This window comes from Staurois parvus, unplaced genomic scaffold, assembly GCF_062004578.1.
Source record: "Staurois parvus isolate SC_StPar_1 unplaced genomic scaffold, SC_StPar_1.0 ptg000066l, whole genome shotgun sequence".
In the NCBI taxonomy this organism is placed as follows: Eukaryota; Metazoa; Chordata; class Amphibia; order Anura; family Ranidae; genus Staurois; species Staurois parvus.
In genome coordinates, this window is record NW_028317862.1 from 11,482,568 (window position 1) to 11,503,899 (window position 21,332).

Genomic DNA, 21,332 nt, shown 5'->3' on the forward strand with positions numbered 1-21,332 from the left:
CACTCTGGGTGAAAAATGGGAAGTAGACTAACGTGAGACCTGAAAACATGACTCATCCGTTTACCTGTAGATTGTGAGAATATTTTACCTGTGGCTGAGTTTTTGCATCCTGCTGAGCCTTATATACAAGTATAACAAAGTAGATCTAAAGACAATATTTTCATTTTAGATAAAGTAAGGCAGGCCATACATTATGCAATTTTCCTTCCTTCCCACAGATGGAAGGATAGGAAAATCGCTGGATTCCCTCATCAACACAGTGGGGCTTCCCCACCGGCAGAATACAATGACCATGGCAGGGGGCTCTAGACTCTAACAGTGGTATAGCGAAAAAAAAAAAAACCCAACAGGCTGGTTGTGCTGAAGTCAGCCAATGGATCGACTTTAGTACAGCCACTGTGTCCATAGATTGATCAAAATTCGGCCAGTTCTCGCCAAACTTCCATTCCTCTTTTTTGTTTACAAACGATTTTATTGTATAAAAGTAGACTGTAGAACAACAGTACATTTTCAAATCGAACTTACAGCAAAAACAAGGCACTTTTGAATAGTACAATACAAAAAAGTATATTCATGTAAGAGAGAAGGAATATTAAAAAAAAAAAAAAAAAAAAAAAAAAAAAAAAAGATAAAAGGGAGGGATATAACTCTGGTCAATTCCTCTTCTGTGCCCCATAGGGGAGATGTCCCTTTACCTTTTCCTGTCTTATAGCCAAAAAAGAAGTGAGGTAATCCCAGGGTGTCCATATTGAAAGATTTTCCCTTAATCACTGTACTCGTGTCACAGTGACTTAGTGGTTAGCACGTCTGCCTTGCAGTAAATGGGTCATGGGTTTCGATTCTCGACCATGGCACCTCCTGCATGGAGTTTGCATGTTCTCCCTGTGCTTGTGTGGGTTTCCTCCGGGTACTCCGGTATCCTTCCACACTCCAAAGACATACTGGTAGGTGAATTGATTCCTGTCCAAATTGGCCCTAGTATCTATGAATGTGAGTTAGGACCTTAGATTGTACACCCCTTGAGAGTTAGGGACTGATGTGAATGTACAATAAATATATTAGTGTGTGTGTGTGTGTGTGTGTGTGTAAAGCACTGCGTAAAATGACAGCGCTATATAAGTACCTGAAAAAAATTTTGGATTTTCTTTTACTTTGACTTTCAGGGATAACAGTAAACATGACAAAACAGAGGGTGAATCTCCGTAATGGGGACATAGACAGCAATAAAAACTGACAGGAATTCTAAGCTCTCTCTCTACTCTATCCAAAACTAAAGAAAAAAAGGTTTGCCTTAAATTTTTTAGTTGCTTTTAGTTAGTTTCATTTCATATAAGTAATCCTAAACCACTTTAGACCGGGACATATATTAAAGAGTTTATACACCAAAAACTAGAAAAACTACCTTGCTGGAAAATACATATAGGACCGTATTTATAAAGTGGTAAATCTGACATTCACTAAACAATTACTGCAGGCAAATCTTCCATATGCATGTGTTTTAAATGATAGTGATTGATTGGCCTGCAGTGAATGGTTTGTGAAAGTCACATTCACTGCTTTATCATCAATACGCCCCATAACATGTAGAGGGGATTTTATATTGTCACTCCATTAGCCTTTTCAGGTTTCTACAGTAGCAGTCCGGTCATTTATAATCCAAGCAATGCCACCTAGTGGACGCTAGAAGCCATGCTGACACTAAGCCATGCTGACATGACATAAAACTACTTTTAATATCTATCCATCATATGTTTCTCAATTTTTTCAAATTTCTCACATCTAAACCTAGTGACTTTTTTTTTTTTTCTAAATAAATCATTTCTATCAGTTTAACATTTTACAGTAGCAAACTTTGATCCAAAAAGGATTCCTCTGTTCCACAGTAAAAACTCTATTACCTAAATAGTCCACATAATATAACCGAATGCTTGCAAGTAAAGCACAGAAAAAAATATAGGGTAAAAAGGTACTGTACAAAAGTTTTTTTTCCCCATAACATAGTTTAGAGCATTATTGGAGGAGACCATGCGCTGCCCAACAGATAGGACATATATTAAAAGTGCAAGTGCATATGCTCATTAAAGTAAAGTAATCTCAAGTCATTTTACATCGTTTTAAATATACAGCTTTCATTAAAGGATAAGTTCACCTTGGGTAACATGTTACCCCCATATTCAGGATATAACATGTTCCGAAAGGAACAGCCCTCGCTTCCCCCCCAGACCCGTTTAGACAGCTATCCAGGGAACTTCTGTGAATGAGAAAACTACAAGTTCCGAAAGTCTTTGCAGCTGTCGGCTTGTAGTTCTCAATGAACTACCACGGCACTGTTGAGCGCTGTGGTAGGTCATGGAGTCTTCCTGTCAGTGTGTACCTGTTTGCCCATACGAGGTATGAACACACAGGTACAATGACAGGTCTACAGGAGTCCTGCATGGCACAAGCAATCTGCTGATCATTGGTGCAATGCTTTCCAGGCTCCCAAAACAAAAAATAGTAAATGCACATTTTTTACCTGTTAAGAAAATAATAAATACCGGAATTTTTTTTTTTTTTTTTAACAAGTGAACTTATTTTTTAAATGCCCTGGTGACCCTGCTTAGAGGTTCTTGTCTAAGGCAATCCCTGTGGAGAAAATGGTCTCCTGTGTATTCACCCTGCCATATACATATACAGACCCTGCCATATACATATACAGACTACAAGCATTGATGCCAAAACATAATGTGCAAGAATGGTTTAACTGTTCTCATCTATAGTAGACCAGTCATCAGAAAGGATTTGCAGCCTGTGCTGGAGAGAGTACATGTAGACAGGACATGGCTAAATGGGGCTAAAGGAGATAGCAGTAGCCAGAAGCACAAAAATTAATACAAACACAAAAAAAACAAAACAAAAAACAAAAGCTGAAAACAGTATTTTACCTGAAGTGTTACTAAACCCACAACAGTAAAATCAGTCTGCATATGCAGTAAAGGAGGGTTGTTATACTCACTGTGGAACCTAAGGGGTTAATCCTCTGCATTGTGTAAAAGGTTTGTTTGAGCCTGACTTCTCTGATCCTCCCCTTCTTCCAGTGTCCGCCTCTTATTTCCTGATGAGACTTCTTGTATGGAGTCACTCTAAAAAAGAGCAAACAGGAGGCGCAAACCCCTAGCGCATTATCCAAGATTTAAAAAATAAAAATGAAAAAAACAAGCTCAAATATAGCAAGTATATAAAGCTTTGTAAGAGGGTGGAGATGGCCATAACAATGGCAGGGTGTCCGACTGTCAGTGTGGTCGGCTTGTTGATGCATTTTGGGGAAGAGTCCCTTTCCTCAGAGCTAGTCTGAGGAGAGGGACTCCCTGCCATTGTTATGGCCATCTCCACCTTCTTACAAAGATTTACATACATGCTATGTTTGCGAGTATGTTTACGTCATTTTTACCTTTAAATAAACCTTGGTTAATGCACTAGAGGTTTGCGCCTCCTGTTTGCTCATTTCCAGTTGTAGATTTCCCTATCTGAGGAGGGCTGCATCTCCGAAACGCTATCCATAAGTCATCTTGGTCCTGGTTCCCCTGGCCTTCCTTTGGCAATTTATTCCTGGAGAGCTGGAGATTACGCATGTTTGTCCACTATGGAGTCACTCTGCACATGCTCAGTTTGGTCTATACTGCTAAAGAGGCTTTTTTTTTTCCTTGGGTGTGCATGTGATCAGCACAGGGCCAATCAGCACTGTCCAGACAGATGTCAAGGGTTCTGCATCCTCCTAGAGCAAAATGAACTCTTCCTACAAGCTTTAACCAGTGCTCGTCTGGAAACTAATAGAAGTCACAAGATTGCTCACACTGCTGATGAGAAAAGGTATTTAGCAGTTTATATTTAATTGCACTTCCATGTTGTGTGTACTGTGTGGGACCAGATGTAGTGAATGCAGGGTTCTGGGTTTAGTAACACTTTAAAAGAGAAGTATGGCATTTTTTTTTTTCAAAATCATACTTACCTAGGAGGATGCAGCATCGGTCCCCCGCTGGCTCTAAAAGGTGAAAACTCAGCGATCACATGACCACTAATCGCTGAGTTCTCACAGCCGCTCTGAGTGGAGATCAGTGAATGTCAGTCACCGCTGTCTGCTGTAAATCCCTCCCCCTCCCTGAAAACGGGTCACAGGAATGCAGATCCACAGAAGTACAGCCAAAAGAGCTTTGGCTGTACCTCTCCATTAAAAATAGATTTTTTTTTTCTTTTCTTTATAATACACAGTGGTTTAGCAAACTAGACATTGTCAAGTTAAGGGTTAAATTTAGTTTCCAAGCAGACATAGTGATGCAAGCATTCATACTTTAATAAATGGAATAAAGCCAGGTCAACTAAGAGTAACCCCCAGGATTACAGAATGAAGCCCTTAGCATCCATTGGGGGCACAAAGGGCGAGCGGCTTGTCAGGTCTACATGTAGGCAAGTATCTTCATAGAGCTCAGCATGGGAAATCCCCTCCCTCATTGCCTTTTCACAGCCGTGTTCAGAGCCGTTTCCTCAGTAGTGGTTAAAGTGGAATAAAGTTTTGTGTCACAAAGTACCATAGAGTTAGATCTTTTAACAAAATGGTGAGATTTGTAAGAGAACATGTATTTCACACCTTCTGTATGTACAGCTGCTGGAAACAGAGGTACAGCACAGTTCAGGGACCTGGGTTATAGGACTGCAGTTAGCATTGCTGCCCTGTACTTAAAGGAAAGCTGCGCAGAGTAAATATGGGACTGCTGTTGCTAACCATCTCTTTAAAATGCTAGTTGGCTATCTCTGGCTTCAATAATCTATGATTTACTACCTAGGAAAAAAAAGCATGCAGCCAGTGTAGTATGAAGTTATAACATCTATAACTCAGCAAGGGGACTTTAGAGTTGAGAAGTGTGGATTTATTTATTTTTTACCCGTTTATACCTACCTAGGTGGATGCAGCATTAGTCGGATGCTGCATCTGTCCCCTGCCAGCTCAAAGTGTGAAAACTCAGCAATTACATGACCACTGAGTGCTCACAGCCGCGGTGACTTCTGCTCTGCCCCCCGCAGCGCTCACTGGAGCACTGGGCTGTGAAGTGTGAGTGAGCGGCTGGCTCAGGCTCTCAGCGCTTCACTTATAGGCTGAGCCATGTGCTGTTCCAGACTCCGGGGTGGATCCCGACTTTAAAGTCAGGATCTTTCCTCAGCTTGGACCGGCTGAGTTACGTCAACCGACAACGGCTTCAGCCTGCTGTCCGCTGAAAACGGGTCACAGGAGTGCAGAACGAACTGGGCTTTGGCTGCACTTGTCCTTTAAAGCAACACTGGGTGACAGGCTGTTTAAATGGCACAGCATGCTATTAGGTACTGCATACAAAGAAAACACAACAAAAAACTGATTGTGTATTTTTTCCAAGTTAAAAAGTTTACAAAGCAAACCATACAGACCAACACTTAATAAATCCACACCCAGCTTAACTAAAGTTGATTTAAAAATGGACTGAGCCGGGTAGAAAGTAATTGGACAAACACTGATTGCTTCCTTTCAGATACAGTCACTGTTCAGGTATTCAGGCAGCTGCAAGTACTGTGGCTGCCGGATTACAATAGCCAGCAGGGAATATTCCTCCCAAGACTAATGCAGGCCATAGACGGGTCGAACATCAGCTGATTTTTCGAACGATAAACGAAAACTTGGTTGTTCGCTCGGCCGACTTTACCACCAACGATTAAAAAAATCGTCCGACTAAATCATAAAGTTCACCCCATAACTTCTGTCCCTTTCAGGTCACAGCTCACGTGCAGATTTTTTTTTGTTAAAACAATTGTCTGATTTGGCCATCATTGCCGGGAAAATTGGCCGATCGTCCAAATCGGCCGCAAATTTCCCAACACAACCGATAATCTGAAAGTGCAAAATACACGAAAAATGGCCGACGAACTAATCCACTAACGGTACAAAAATCTGACGATTAACGACCCATCTATGGCCTGCATAAAGCTCGGCATACATAGCAATATTTCAGTCAGGGTGAGAAAAATCAACTGAATCCCATATCAGTGCTTAACAGTGTTGATGGAGAAATCGCCATTGTCAGGTATTGTATGCAGGCAGCTGCATTCAATTTTTAAATCGCCCAATGTCAAGTCATGTGGGGTGCTTTCAGAGCCACCCACGGCTTTAAACTTCAAATTCTGATTGGATTTCTTCCCACAAGCAATCTGCTGATCGCTGAGTTCTCACAGCCGCTCTGAGCAGAGAGCGGTGATTGTTAGTCACTGCTGGCTGCTCTGCCCCCCGCAGCGCTCACTGGAGTGCTGGGCTGTGAAGGGGGAGCAAGCGGCTATCTCAGGCTCTCAGCGCTTCGCTGAGAGGCTGAGCCAGGTGCTGCTCCAGACTCTGGGGTGGATCCCAACTTTAAAGTCGGGATCTTTCCCCAGCCTGGACCAGCTGAGTGACGTCAACCGACAACGAGCTTCAGCCTGCTGAAAACGGGTCACAGGAGTGCAGAACAAACTGAGCTTTGGCTGTACTTCTCCTTTAAAGCAACACTGGGTGACAGGCTGTTTTTCAAAAAGTAGAAGTACATCAAAAGAAATGATAGTCTACCTATATATCTCAAGAGTTTCATTTTAAACCCTAATCACCAAGCACTGCATGATGTGATTTCACACTGCCCCATTGTAAAACCGCATATGTAATTATGCCATGTTTCTAGTGTGTTTGCCTGACATCAGCCTGCATCTGAGAAACATGGACATGCCACAAAAAAAACAAAACCCCCCCCCCCCCAAAACAAAAACAAAAAAAAACGCACAAAAAATGCAACCACAGGTGCTGTTTACAATGCATTTCATTGGGGAGATGCATTTTTCCACTTTCTTCTGCTTTTTTTTTTTTTTTTTTTAACTGAAAAACTGATCAGTGTGAGAGGCCCCAACTCTTGAGAAATGTGCACAGAGGGAGTGAGTGAGCAGAGACTGCACTTCAAAAACTTGGTTTTTTCAACAAAGATGGTTTCCCATATATTCACCTGCAAGTGTGTTGAGGGTTTTCTGCACAGACAGGAATACACCTAGAGATGAACTTCAAGTTTGAAAACTCTGGCCTAGAACACTCGCAGAAGGAAATGACTGCATCATTTATGGCAAGAGGCTTATATTGCTTTGCCTCCGGTGAAGACAGAGATCTTCTTACCATGAACTGCAAACACATCTGACACTATCAAATCAGAGAGAAAACAGTCACCAAGAATAATCTGACAGTTTAAAAGGGTTTTCCTTTTAAATGGTAATGTAGGCTGGCCTCAGAAAATGCATTGCTTCTACCGCTGAGGCCAAGGCTGTGTCATGCTGATAAAAGGTGTCCAGCTTCAATCACCCCAGCAGAATCACCTTTACACAGTATGGTGCAAGAGGTTTCTTGCTCTAAAAGTCGTTCTGTTTTTACACTGCAGCTCAATAACTGTACAAGAATATATAAAGAACAAACATGTAATTTTGTGATAGTATTCAATACTCTTCTGACTTACCAAATGATATAGGGCAGCACAGTGGCTAAATGGTTAGCATTTCTGCCTGGCAGTACTAGGGTCGCTGGTTCAAATCCCAACCATGGAACCACCTGCCTGTTGGTTTGCATGTTCTCCCTGTGTTTGCGTGGGTTTCCTCCGGGTACTCCGGTTTCCTCTCACCCTCCAAAGACATGCTGGTAGGTTAATTGGCTCCTGTCTAAATTGTCCCTAGTATGTGTATGTATGAATGTAAGTTAGGGACCTTAGATTATACACCCCTTGAGGGTTAGGGACTGATGTGAATGTACAATATATATGTAAAGCGCTGCGTAAATTGACGGCGCTATATAAGTACCTGAAATAAATAATATAGTAGGTGGCCAATGTCTCCAGCATCAGTAACCTTGCTGAATCAGCTACCTACCGCAAGATTCAGCAAACATCAGTAGTACTAGTCCCTTCCTGCTGAATCCGCTGAAATCTGTCCCGTAGATGGCTGCATTGGCACCATCTGGACTGATAAACTTCAAGTGAAAAATCCAGGAGGAAGGTAGTCCGCGGAACACTTACCGTATCTATTCCAATGCAATCACTGATGGCGTATTCAGACAACCACGAGTGTTGCGGCTGACTGAATACAACAGCTGGTAGGAGGGATTCCTCCAACTACACTGTCTAGTGTGGATGGGCAAATCAAGTGTTCTCTCATTCGGACCCATGGACTGAACAAGAGAAAAACTCCAAATTTTGAATGGCTAGCCTTACCGTACAAGCTGTTAATTTACAGAAGGGGAGTTTTTTTGTAACTTTTCTTAGTAAATTAGTGTTTCAATATGCAGAGAATATCCCTTGTTTAAATTTATTCTTCATTTTCACACACTGGGGAAAAACTTTCTGAAACATCAGTTCATCACAAATCTCACCTAGTATGTGTAGCTAAGTAGGTTAGTAAGTTCATGAAAAAAAAAATCAATGGAATTACAACATAGGTGTCAATGTACCGGAATACCATAAACACCAGTGACCTAGCTGATAACGATCCATTTAAACTACAGACCACCAGCTGATCACATGGGGAAGGTCTGCTCACTCACACACATGCATACTACTTCCATTATTGTCCTGGTAATATGAACACCTGGCTAACTATCCCTGACAGCTAAAAGCAGAACTCAAGGCAAAAAAATAATACCTTTAAATAAATTCAATGTATTTTTAAGTGCACTTAGTGAAGTACCTGAACACATCAGTATCCTAGAATCCCCTGTACAGAAATGCTCAGACTGGAAGAGGGAGTGGCAACACCAGCAGTAAAATCAGACACAGTCCCAGTGCACACTTGCTGAAAGGGATCATAATTACAGGAGTAGAGAGAAAAACATAAGAATGAACTATCAGAATGCTGCTGCGGGAGAGAGAAGAGAAACCGGCTTTCAGCGGTATTGGAGGAGGAAACAGAGAAGACTGGTTCCTGTATATGCCACCACCGCTGCTTCTCCTGTCCAATTGTAAAACAGAATGTGACAGGGAGACCCCATTGGATGCCACTGTGACCCCTGACGCTACTGTCCTGATCCCCCTATAAGTCTGCTTTTACAATGGTGGGCTGCGGTTCACCTGCACCGCGGGTGCAGCACAGTACACCTGCAGTTTTCCAGCAGGTTGGCTGCACTTTGCCATTAACATCTATTATTTCCTGCGGGTCTGGTGCACTGTCTGAAACTTTCAGAGAGAACACTAAACCCGCAGGATATAATCGAAGTCTATGGCTAAGTGAAGCTAACCTGCAGGTGCTTCACCCATGGATCTGTGGGAAAGCAGCCTTATAGTTGTTAACCCCTTTTTACAGGTGCCAATATGCCCACTACAAAAGTGATGTTTAATACGGTGACTTTTTTTCTCTTCTGGCTTCTACTGGCATCGCTTTCCATCTCCAGAATGCTAGAAAGATCCCAGGTAATGTGCAGTTGGTGTCACTCCACCTGGGACAGGAGCTGGCATTAGAGGAAGCATCCGCTTATTATTATTATACAGGATTTATATAGAGCCAACAGTTTGCTCAGAGCTTTACATAATGAAGGTAGACATTACAGTTACAATACAAATGCAGCTCCTGCTCCCTCCGGGGTTACCGGCTTCCTCCGCTGCCAGCCCCACCCGATGCACTCTAATGCTCTGGGATAGCGGGTTGGCAAGTCCAGAACGCGATCAACGGGTTGCCAACCCCAGGCATGCACTTCCCCGGTTTGAGGCAGAGGACCACATCAGAGGGCTCCAAGGGCCACCGTTTAAGCACCCCTGGACTAGAGGAAGGGTTTATAGAGCATGTAATTTCATACAGCACAACAGTTTCTATAAGCACGGCAAAAAAGGAAATATTTGCTTTAAAAACAAGTCTGTAATAGGAGCTTGTATATATATTTTTTTGGAAAAACAAAAGGGTTAAAGATGTACCAGGACCGATTTCTGCACAAATTTGCTCTTTAATCCAGTGTTCACATAGTAACTGACATTAAGCAAGTATCCTTTTTTTGCAATCTCTGCCATACTGACACACAGGCACATACTTTCCCCACAACGGTAAGCAACCACAAATCAGCACATGTGCTTCAGGCAAAAACAGCATGCTAGTTTCACAAAAAACCTCAACCATTTACACACACAGGGATTGAAGATACAGGTTACGGCTTAAAAATACTTCTGCAATGTTTCTACAGAACAAATCCTTCTGAAATGGAATATTCATGTGTAAAAACCGTAAATGACCAGGGAGGCTTGTTAAACAAAAGCCGCTGTTATTCCAAAATCAGTGTTACATACCGACATCGGGGTTTGCCATTAAAGTCTAATGAAAAGCCAAGTTTAGCATCCAAGACAAAAGTTAATCGGTGGAAGAGAGTGTATGCTTCTGTTTTATTGACCTATTTGAGTAATGGTTTCCGCTAATACACTTTTGATTTTAGATATATAAAATGGAATTTTTTTTGTACTAGCTGTAAAAGCTCTTTCTCCTATTATTGCTGAAGGGTGCAGCACTGTAGATTTTATAGATTTTGATCTCCATGATTTATGCTGGCCATACATGGGTCAAAATTCAACCAATATTTCATCAGAATATCAGACCTAAGACTAATCGGCCGATTTTCGCTCTGTTGGAGGGTCAATGGCACGGACGATTTTCATGGTTCGTCTCCTTTTAGGTGACCGGACATGGTGGAAAATTCGTGAAAAACTACTCATTTTCAACTCGATGGTCAAATCATACGATCGTATTTCCGAAAAGAATATGTGCATGAACAGTGAATTGGAAGGGACAGAAGTTTTGCCTGTTATATGGGATGAACTTTATGACTTGGTTGGCCGATTTTCCAAATCATTAATGGCACCATCGGATTACCAAGCGAACAATGGTTTCGATTTTTGGACGAAAATCGTTTGGAATTCGACCCATGTATGGCCTGCATAAGTCCTGGGGGCAAGGTGAAACATATGTGTGGTCTGGATGAATCAAGCTGAGGCTGCTTTTATCTGCTCACCACCAAGTGAGGTGTGTGGTGCCTGGGCTCTCTCTTCCTATTTCTACAGCATGCTTTGGGTCTGGATGGGCCTTTCCTCAGCCCGCACCCTCACTAATCAGTGGCATCCAAATCATAGGGCCTTGACAGCCTGAGCGGGGACCCTTAGGCATTTAACGTGGGCCACTGTAGATTCTATATCATGCAGATGGCAATGGCCTTAAAAAAAAAAAGATCTATAGTGCTATTCCTCCATGAAGGATTAAGATAATTGTTTTTTGTTGTTGTTTTATATGAGAGTATGGACATGGTAGGCCATAAAACTTCTTTATAAAATGAGCCTCTAAGGGCTGTACACTGCAGCTGATAAACTGACATTCAGGAGCTTTTCTGCATTTTTTTTTCAGCAGCCCCTGAACTCACCCTAATGTTTTCCTATGTGTCCATGTACACATCGCCGTTTACAGGCAGTTGCATTTACAGTCGTCTTTTTTTAACAAACTAAACTTGCGTTCAGGAATAGATTTTATCAGAGTTTCAAACGCCAAACACTTGTAAAAGCAGCTAACCACGCTTATAAGCGTTTGCGTTTAGAAGTGTTTTTACCTGTTCCATATCCAAATGCTGTCCAGAGCCTTTTTTCATCATCAGAAATGCATGCAAAGCGTTTTCCATGTATTCAAATGGACCTAGTACACCAGCGCAGTCAGTTCCAGGTTTTGCGTGAAGGAAAAAATGGTAGAACGTGCCGCATTATGCTCATGATGGGATCCATAGTGAATACAACAAGACAGGGCATCTCAACACATACTGCGCTCTCTGCTTCTGATCTCTCGATTTCTCTCAAAATGTCTGAAATAGTTAATTTTTTTACTGTTTTTCAGTGCATTCTGGAAGGTCTCCTGATGTTATCTTTAAAAACCGCTTTTAAATGCAAACTCGCATAAACGCGGTATGCAAACGTGGCTAAACAGACGTTTTTTAACCTATGTTTTCCAGCAGTCAGTTTCCATCGTTCAGAAGAGTTTTCCAAACGTCCCGTGTACACGAGCCCTAAGGCAGCACTTTTCTCCTGTTTGCAGGAAAACTCAGACGACATGGTTCTAATATACTCCTGTTATGAAGACTATCACATCAAATATCAATTGACTTAAAGAAGGCATACTGGTCCTCAGTTTTGTCATTGTTATATAAGTTCATTGCTATATGGGAGCTCATTTATTTTAGGTAAGGAAAAACACTTCACAACAAGGCCTAGACAAGACAGCGTAGCCTACATATATTTTGGCAAAATGTATGAAACTAAAACCTGTTTTTAAAGCAAATTGTTGAACAGTGTTACTTATTCTTTCCTGGCTAGCTGTCAGGGGTGCTGGGCATTTTTTGTATTGTGTTTGCTCTGAATGAAATACCTTATCCACCTGAGATGCTATCATACCAGTTGCATTTTTTAGAGCTGACAGTTGGCTCTTTTGTAATAGCAATCAGAGCAGCTAACTAGCCGCTGAATAGCTATTACAAGCAGCAATAGGGAACACATCCCCCCACCCGCGGCTCTACTGGGGTCTATCGTGTCACCAGGAATCCCAATTGACCAGCGGTTCCGGCTGATCACAGAGCCAAACAAAGACTGGATTGGGTCTATGATATAGTAACCTGGAAGCAATGATCTTACATCGCTTTCGGTTTACTCAACAAACGGCGCCATTTTTAAAAAGAAAAGCATTTGATCACACTGATCTTGGTGTGATTAAATGCTTTTAAGGGCAGAGGAGGGATCTCTCCATAAAAGGGATTCCTTGTGCCAGCAATAAAAATGACTGTACACCCCTTGAGGGTTAGGGACTGATGTGAATGTACAATATATATATGTAAAGTGCTGCGTAAATTGACGGCTCTATACATGTACCTGAAATAACAAAAATAAATGATGAAAAAAAATATTTAAAGCTACAGTGTAAAAATAAAGGGGGGGGGGGAATTAAAGTGCCTCTGTCCCCCCCCAATGCTTATGCACAAAGGTGAACACACGCGTTGGTCATGCATGCATGCAAGCAGTGATCGTCCCACACATGTGAGGTATCACCGCAAACGTCAGATTATGGGCAGTAATTCTAGCACCAGACCACTTCTGTAAATCTAAAGTGGTAACTGGTAAAGGCTTTTTAAGTGTTACCTATTATGAATAATAAAATTTAAGTAGTTTGTCGCCATTGTATGAGTGTGTGCAGTCTTAAAGCGTGACATGTTTGGTATGCATTCACTCAGCGTAACATCTTTTATATTTTACCAAATAATTGGGTTATGTATTGTGTTCTTTTGCATTAAAAAAAAAAAAAAAAAAGTGTATTTGTTCCCCTAAAAAAAAGCGCATGGAAAAAAAAAATTGCAAAACCCACCAAATTATTCTTTAGGACCTCTGCTTAAAAAGAAAAAAAAAATGTTTAATGGTTTTAATAACTTTTCTAGCAAAAAATACTGATTGAAAAGACTTGGCCTTTAAGTGGTTGTCTGTAAAAAAAGCTCAAATCCATTCCTGAGGCCAGCCCTTCATATCTTTCAGTCTTGAGAATCAAGACTATGGACAGATCAGGCCATATAAAACAACAGTAAATGCCAAGCTCATGGGGCGAACAGTACACAAGGACTGAATGTATTCTCTATAGACTTGTCCTCCTCTCTGCATGGCACAGATTCTCACAGCGGAGAGGAGCTCTAGGGCTGGTATACAGTAACTGCATGGCCATGGCAGCGTATATAGTTTATTTTTAGAACTTTATTAGGCAAGGGCAGTTGCTCCAGAGCTTGAAGTGTTACTAAACCCACAACAATAAAATCAGTCTGTATATGCAGTAAAGCATGCTTGTATTACTCACGGTGAAACCTAAGGGGTTAATCCTCTGCATTGTGTAAAAAGGCCATTTGATCCTGACTTCTCAGCTCCTCCTCTTGTTCAAATGTCCATGCAGACTGAACTGTAGCCATTCTGCACATGCTCAGTTTTAGTATGTATTACTAGAGGGTTTTTTTTTTTTTTGTCTTGGGAAAGTGCATGTGATCAGCACAGGGCCAATCAGGATTGTCCAGACAGAGGTCAGAGGTTTTGCATCCTCCTATAGCAGAAAGAAAACTCCTACAAGCTTTAACCAGGGCTTGGCTGAACAGTGATAGAAGTCACAAGGCTGCTTTAACTGCCGATGAGAAAAGGTATTTAGCAGTTTATATTTACTAAAATAATTGCACTTCCATGTTATGTTGTGTGCACTGTGGGAGACCAGATATAGTGAGTGCAGGGTCCTGGGTTTAGTAACACTTTAAGCAGAGAGAGGGGAAGTGGGGGTTATTTATTTCAGTTAAAATAGACTTGTTGGTTATTGTTTCCAGATGTTTATAACTGTTGGGAGACACAGGGATCCCACAAATTATAAGGGAGCAAAGCTCAGAGTGAGAACAGCTCCACAAGCCAATCAACTGTGCTTCATACATAGTAAAAAGCTGCTAAGCGAACGCCACCTTTAGCTATAGAGAATAGAAATCAAGCTGCTGGAACACCAAAAAAGGTAACCATAAAAACCTCCAATATAATATGTATCACAGTAATAGGTGCAGCGCTAATAAATATATGGATATATTATATATACTGTATAATACAATATCAGCAAGTGCAAAATGAATATCACTTAATGGTGATTATTAGTGACTGAACAGTTCAAAGTGATAAAATCGTGTGGATCCTGAGGGATCACAATTTCAGGTGCACGGATGTCTTGGTCCAAAAGTGATAGGTGATGTGACTCAAATGAATGAAATACGCACTCACCAGAAGTGCGTTTAAAATACGCAATATGAAATCCTGCGTCAAGCAATGAGAAGGTCATCTGTTTCCAGGTCAGATCACATCATAAATCACCATCCAGGTACATCAGCATGTAGGATTCCCTGGTCCGTTAGCATGTATCACCCTCTAGGATCATCTTTTGTTGTATGGGCACTGCGAATGAAGGCACTCACACGGAGAGCCCAATAAGAGACCACATAGCGTGATACTGTATAAAGTACCTTTATTCCAAATAGTGGGTACAATCAATATGATAAAAAGAAAGGTACTGACCATGTGTTCCAGATTGCCACCTGTGGTGGTCAGATGTCATATCGATTGTACCCACTATTTGGAATAAAGGTACTTTATACAGTATCACGCTATGTGGTCTCTTATTGGGCTCTCCGTGTGAGTGCCTTCATTCGCAGTGCCCATACAACAAAAGATGATCCTAGAGGGTGATACATGCTAACGGACCAGGGAATCCTACACGCTGATGTACCTGGATGGTGATTTATGATGTGATCTGACCTGGAAACAGATGACCTTCTCATTGCTTGACGCAGGATTTCATATTGCGTATTTTAAACGCACTTCTGGTGAGTGCGTATTTCATTCATTTGAGTCACATCACCTATCACTTTTGGACCAAGACATCCGTGCACCTGAAATTGTGATCCCTCAGGATCCACACGATTTTATCACTTTGAACTGTTCAGTCACTAATAATCACCATTAAGTGATATTCATTTTGCACTTGCTGATATTTTATTATACAGTATATATAATATATCCATATATTTATTAGCGCTGCACCTATTACTGTGCTTTATACATATGTGCCAACAACAGGAGAGAGCAGAGCAAAATCTGATCTTTCACAGGCCATGAAACGGAGAAGTGAGCTAGGGGTATGGGTTTACCTGCAGTAGAGAAAAGGCAGAACTGTGCAGCAGTGGCCTCCGTCTCAGGCTCATGAGGAAGGTACACCAGTTCCAATAGTGTAGAGTCAGTAAACATGGTTAAAAAAAACAAAACTGAAATTGACCTGGTTTTGGAAAAACCTATGTCACTGTCAGAGATTTGATAGAGAAGGCTCCATCCATGAGTTTGTAACTACACATTCAAATCTGTATGTAGCTCAGCTCCAAATAAGACGGTTTAAGCAGAATGCTGGGCAAAACATTTTTAGTTTTGGACAGAACTGGAAGGTTTAGAACCTCTGTTCCATTATTATTGCAGTCTCTGGATTCCTGAGAAGTTTTTTTCCTCCTTTTCTGTATGGATATGGACAAGAAGGGAGCAAAATGCCTCCAAAAATAACAGTAACATTTTACCATTATTGGAGCCCCTCCTTTTGAAGTAGAGAGCTGTGTGAGAACCACTGGCTGGTTTTTATTGTCATTTTTATTTTTTAATTTAAATATTTATTAATTTTTCAGATAAACAAGTTATACAAACATACTCATTTAAACCTTAGCTTATTATCAAAACATTTATCGTTTCATCCCTCCCATCCCCCCCATCCAATCCCTGACCCCTTCTGCTCTGCATTTTCCTGTTCATTTCTGGAGATCGTAATCCCTATAAAAGAAGAACAAAATATGTTTCCATATTATTCTATGTTAATCCCCCCATCACCTCTAAGGCTAGCCTTGACTTTTCGAATTCCTCCCATTTGTTCCATCATGTATGGTGACTCTCATTCAAATGATAAAGTTCCTCCAATTTACATAGTTGAGCCACCTTATCCACCCAGTCTTATTTTTGGATTTTTGGCACCTCCTGTCTCCTTTATTGTCATTTTTAATCCCCATCACAGAGACACACTCATTTCCTCTGATCACCAGGAAAGGTGAACGCCATCAACATCAAAACAAATACGACAATAAATAAATAAAAATAGGACAGGTGTTCTAACTCCATGATTTTCAGCAGCCATCCTGCCTCTGTCAAAAAAAAAAAAAAAAAGCCAACTTACCTGAAGGATATGAAAAGTGAAGTCCACAGAGTTGAAGAGGTTTACGTCATAATGCCAATCACAAACTCACCTTCACATCACTAGTTTTTGCAGCTATAAAGAGCCTGCATATTTCAAATCTGTTTTAAAGGATTGGCTATGACTTACGCAAAGTTTTGCAAAAAGAATACATTCTTTTTGCATTCATTTTGGCAAAACTAGGCTACAAACAGAAGATTTGCTCTGCTCTATGCAAAAAAAAAAAAAATGCAAGTTTGCAGCTATAGGTTTTCATTAATCGGCAAAAGAGGAGAGAAAGAAACTTCACCTAATGACATAAAAAGTACAACTAAAAGGTATAACAGGAAACAGCTTATATAGCACTGTAGGACAAATACAAGCGGTAACGTATACCAAAGACAAGAAAACGCTCTTCGATGCTAAACAGTACGCATGGATGTCAAAAAGGATAATACAGCTGCCTGTTTCACCACATGCTTACCTCATGTTTCAGTTCTACAATTTGATCCTTTAATTCTCTGATGTACTGTCTCGAGTCATAGTTGTCGAGCTGTCCTTGTAATTTCCCTTCTTCTTTCTATATAAAGAAAAAGAAAGCAAAACAATGATATAGAGACAGGAAAAAGATGGCCAAGTGGTCCATAACACCCTGGTCACATCGGGTGCGACTTGGCATGCAATTTTCATGCCATGCGACGTGCAAATCGTATGCCAGTTCGCACCCTATTGTCCGCTATTAGAGCGGCCATATCGGTGCGGTTCCAACTTGGTCGGAGGCACAACAAATGCCAAAAGTACTGCATGCACTACTTTTGAGGCGATTTGCATAGACATGCGTCAGATGTCTTGCAAATCTCACCTCAAATCGGCAGGTCACCTGACTTTGAAATCCGGCGACTTCACTGTAAGTCACACGATTTCAAAATCGGCTTTGATGTAACCGGGGTTTAAAGCAAATGTGCCACAAAGTAAACCGTCCGCAAATTTCGATACTGGTCAAAGTCCAGGTAACAAGCATTAAAACAAAGCATCTTAGATCTTGTAAGACATCTTGGTAAAAACAATTATGCTGCATTCATGTCTCTGATGTTACGTGAATGTTAGGTCTTTAGTACTCAAATGGTATTACTAGAAAGCATGTATGCAGTCTGGTCTAATAATCACAAATTCTGACTGCTTAAAAATTATGTTTTGAAAAAGTATGTTTTGAAAGCATTTTGATCTCAGAATTGGTTGGGACTAAACAAACACTTCTAAATATCCTTCTATGTATTTTATGAACAAAATTAATGGTACAACTACATGTGCCTGGTTCATCACCATTTCCACAATATTTCCACACACAATTTAAAGTGATATTGAAGGCAATTAAAAAAAATATATAAATAACAAACATGGTATACTTACATGCTCTGTGCAGTGGTTTTACACACAGCAGTCCCGATCCTCTTCTTCTCAGGTCCCCCGCCAGCGCTCCAGGCCCCTCTCTCCTGCCTAGTGCCCCCACAGCAAGCAGCATGCTATGGAGGCACCCGAGCAGGCTCCTTCCAGAGCTGTTGTTCAGTGTGTCCATTCTCTGCTTGGCACCCACCCCCTCTTCTCATTGGTTCACTGGCTGTGATTGACAACACAAGAAGCCAATGGCTCTGGCTGCTGTCTCAGCCAATGAGGAGGAAAAGTCCCTTGAGAGCTAAGGCTCAGTTATGTATGGAGGGGGGGGGGGGAGGGGGGTATGCTGCTGCACACAAATGGTTTTTTACCTTCATCCATAGAATGCGAAAAAGCCTTGAGCCTTTTCAACCACTGTAATCATTAAATCAAATCAGCTGTTTGTTAAATAATTTACAGCCTTCAGTAACCTTGCATGTCATCTTCCAGTACACAAGCCTACTACCAGAACAGTTAATCTTTTAGTCATGCAATGAAGCCAGTATGGTGAAATGAAGGAACCAAAAGCGTGCATAGCTATAAGATCATCAAGAAGCCTTGCTACCACCTACATTCAAAGGAGTAAAATCTAAAGGAAACCGTACCTTGTTGATATAAAAATCACCCAAAAAAAAACAAAAAAGCTCCTTTATGAATGCCTGCAGTAGCCTTCACAGAGGAACACTGGCCATAGACTGAAATTTGCTCGGTACCTACTAAACCTGAAGACTTTCAATACATGTGTGGCCATCTCTGTTTGACAGATGTCGATAGAACAACGTCTGTCAAATAGGAATGTTGGAAAACGTTTGCTGATCAGCAGCTGCAAAGTCCCACTGTCAGAATACAATGTCCAGGTGAGGAAGATTCCTCCATCCACCTCACTCGTGTGAATGGAGGAATGTTTTTTTTTTTTTTTGATAATAGACGTATAACCACAATTTAGCCCCTGGTCACATCAAAGCCGATTTTGCAATTGTGCGACTTACAGTGAAGTCGCACAATTTCAAAATCGGGTGACCTGCAAATTTCAGTTGCGATATGCAAGACATCTGACACAAATGTCTATTCAAATCAATCACAACAAAAGTTGTGCATGTACTACTTTAGTAATTGGTGCGGTTCTGACCAAGTCGGAATGGCACCGATATGAATGCTCTAGTAGCGGATAATAGGCTGCGACTTGGCATATGATTTACAAGTCACATGGCATGCAAATCACATGTCAAATTGCACCCGATGTGACCGGGGTGTTAAAACATAAAATAAACCAATCAATATAATAGGTTTCAAAAGTGATCAAACATATAAAGCAAAAAATCTGTTCAAATATAATTTATTAAAGGATAAGTTCACCTTTGGAGCATGTAACACGTTCAAGCATCTACAGCCTCTCCTCCCGTGACAGCGGGGGAAGGATCCTCTCTCTGCACACCCTGTCACAATCTGAAAACAGCACAGCTGCGTGGGGCTCTGCCCACAGGGTTGTATCATTCATTCACAGCTTCCAGGGAATAAATGCCTATAAGTACCATCAACAGCAACGGCCGACGTTCTCAATCAATGTAGTTTTCACTGAACTAAGAAGGCGCTGGTGAGAACTCTAGTAGTCCATTGATCTTCCTGCTCTCAAGTAACTGCCTGCCCATATGAGGTATGGGCAGACAGCTGTCCTGAGAGTCTGCAGGAGCCTGAAATTGCCCCCGCAATCTGCCTTTTATTCACAGATCTGTTCCAAGGACTTCAATCAACATTCAGAAAAGGCCAGTGGAAGAGAAAGAACAGATCTCCATTGGTTAAATTAATTCTTATTAATATCCACTTAAAAACAATATATTACATTCACATATAAAAAATATCCTCCTGAAACTAAAGAATGAAATCAAGTATATCTATTTAAGCAGTGCCAGCTCCAGTCGCACACTCTGGCTGCGAGCGAGCCCTGCCAAATCGGCATGTCGTCACACCCAGTAGCCCATCCTACGTATTTCATCTTATTGACGTCTTCAGGGACCATCCCTATAAAGGGTATTATTGAGCCAGATAAGACCGATTGTATATAGGGTAAATACCTCTGGTGAATTTAGTGTGGCAGGTGGAGGATACACAGGGTTTTTTTTGGTACATTGGATAACGGCATTAGTATCTCTGCAAGTGAAGACCGTTTTGTGATTTGTTGCATGTATAAATAATGGAGACACTTGACTAGCACTGGACACTTTTTTCAAAAGAGATTGGTCATTCTTTGATATATAAGTAATCTTAATATTGGACATTATTCTTGATATTATAGGAATAGGTTAGAACAGATTTTTTGCTTATATGTTTGATCACTTTTTGCACATATTATAATGAATGGCTTATTTTATTTTTGGTAGTGCTGGAATAGGTCTATTATCACTTTTGAAAATATCAATTGATACTTTCAAAACAGCTGCTTTGCATTTGGAGACAAACTCACCTGCCACTTTATTAGGTACACCTGTTCAATTGCTTGGTAAGACAAATTGCTAATCAGCCAATCACATGTCAACTCAATGTATTTAGGCATCTAGACGTGGTGAAGATGACTTGCTGAAGTTCAAATCGAGAATCAGAATGGGGAAGAAAGGGGATGTAAGTGACTTTGAACGTGGCATGGTTGCTGGTGCCAGATGGGCTGGTCTGAGTATTTCGAAAACAGCTGCTCTACTGGGATTTTCAAGCACAACGACCTCTAGGGTTTACGGCGAATGGTACGAAAAAGAGAAAATATCCAGTGAGCTGCAGTTGTGTGGACAAAAATGCCTGGTTGATGTCAGAGGAGAATGGGCAGACTGGTTTCTGCGACATTCAGATGTTAGGATCAGAATTTGGTGTAAACAACATGAAAGCATGGATCCATCCTGTTTTGTATCAACTGTTCAGGCTGGTGATGGTTGTGTAGTGGTGTGGGGGATATTTTCTTGCCACTAGCAAGGTGTACCTAATAAAAGTAGCCGGTGAGTGTATATAATTTTTCTGCTACTTTTTTTTGTTCAGCCCACTGGCTGATCAAAAAAAAGTCAAGTTATCTATAGTTGGCTTTAGAAAACACACAGATACAC

General features: G+C 41.1%; 1 protein-coding gene across 4 annotated transcripts in view; it reads right to left on the reverse strand.

Annotated features, from left to right (window-relative positions):
• Positions 1–21,332, reverse strand: part of EVI5 (ecotropic viral integration site 5) — a 263,815-nt gene that overhangs the window by 15,852 nt on the left and 226,631 nt on the right. For all 4 annotated transcript variants that reach the window (XM_089668945.1, XM_089668944.1, XM_089668943.1 and 1 more), the window contains one exon: positions 17,300–17,395. In XM_089668945.1, coding sequence (XP_089525071.1) covers positions 17,300–17,395 — 96 coding nt within the window. The remainder of the gene's footprint in view (positions 1–17,299; positions 17,396–21,332) is intronic.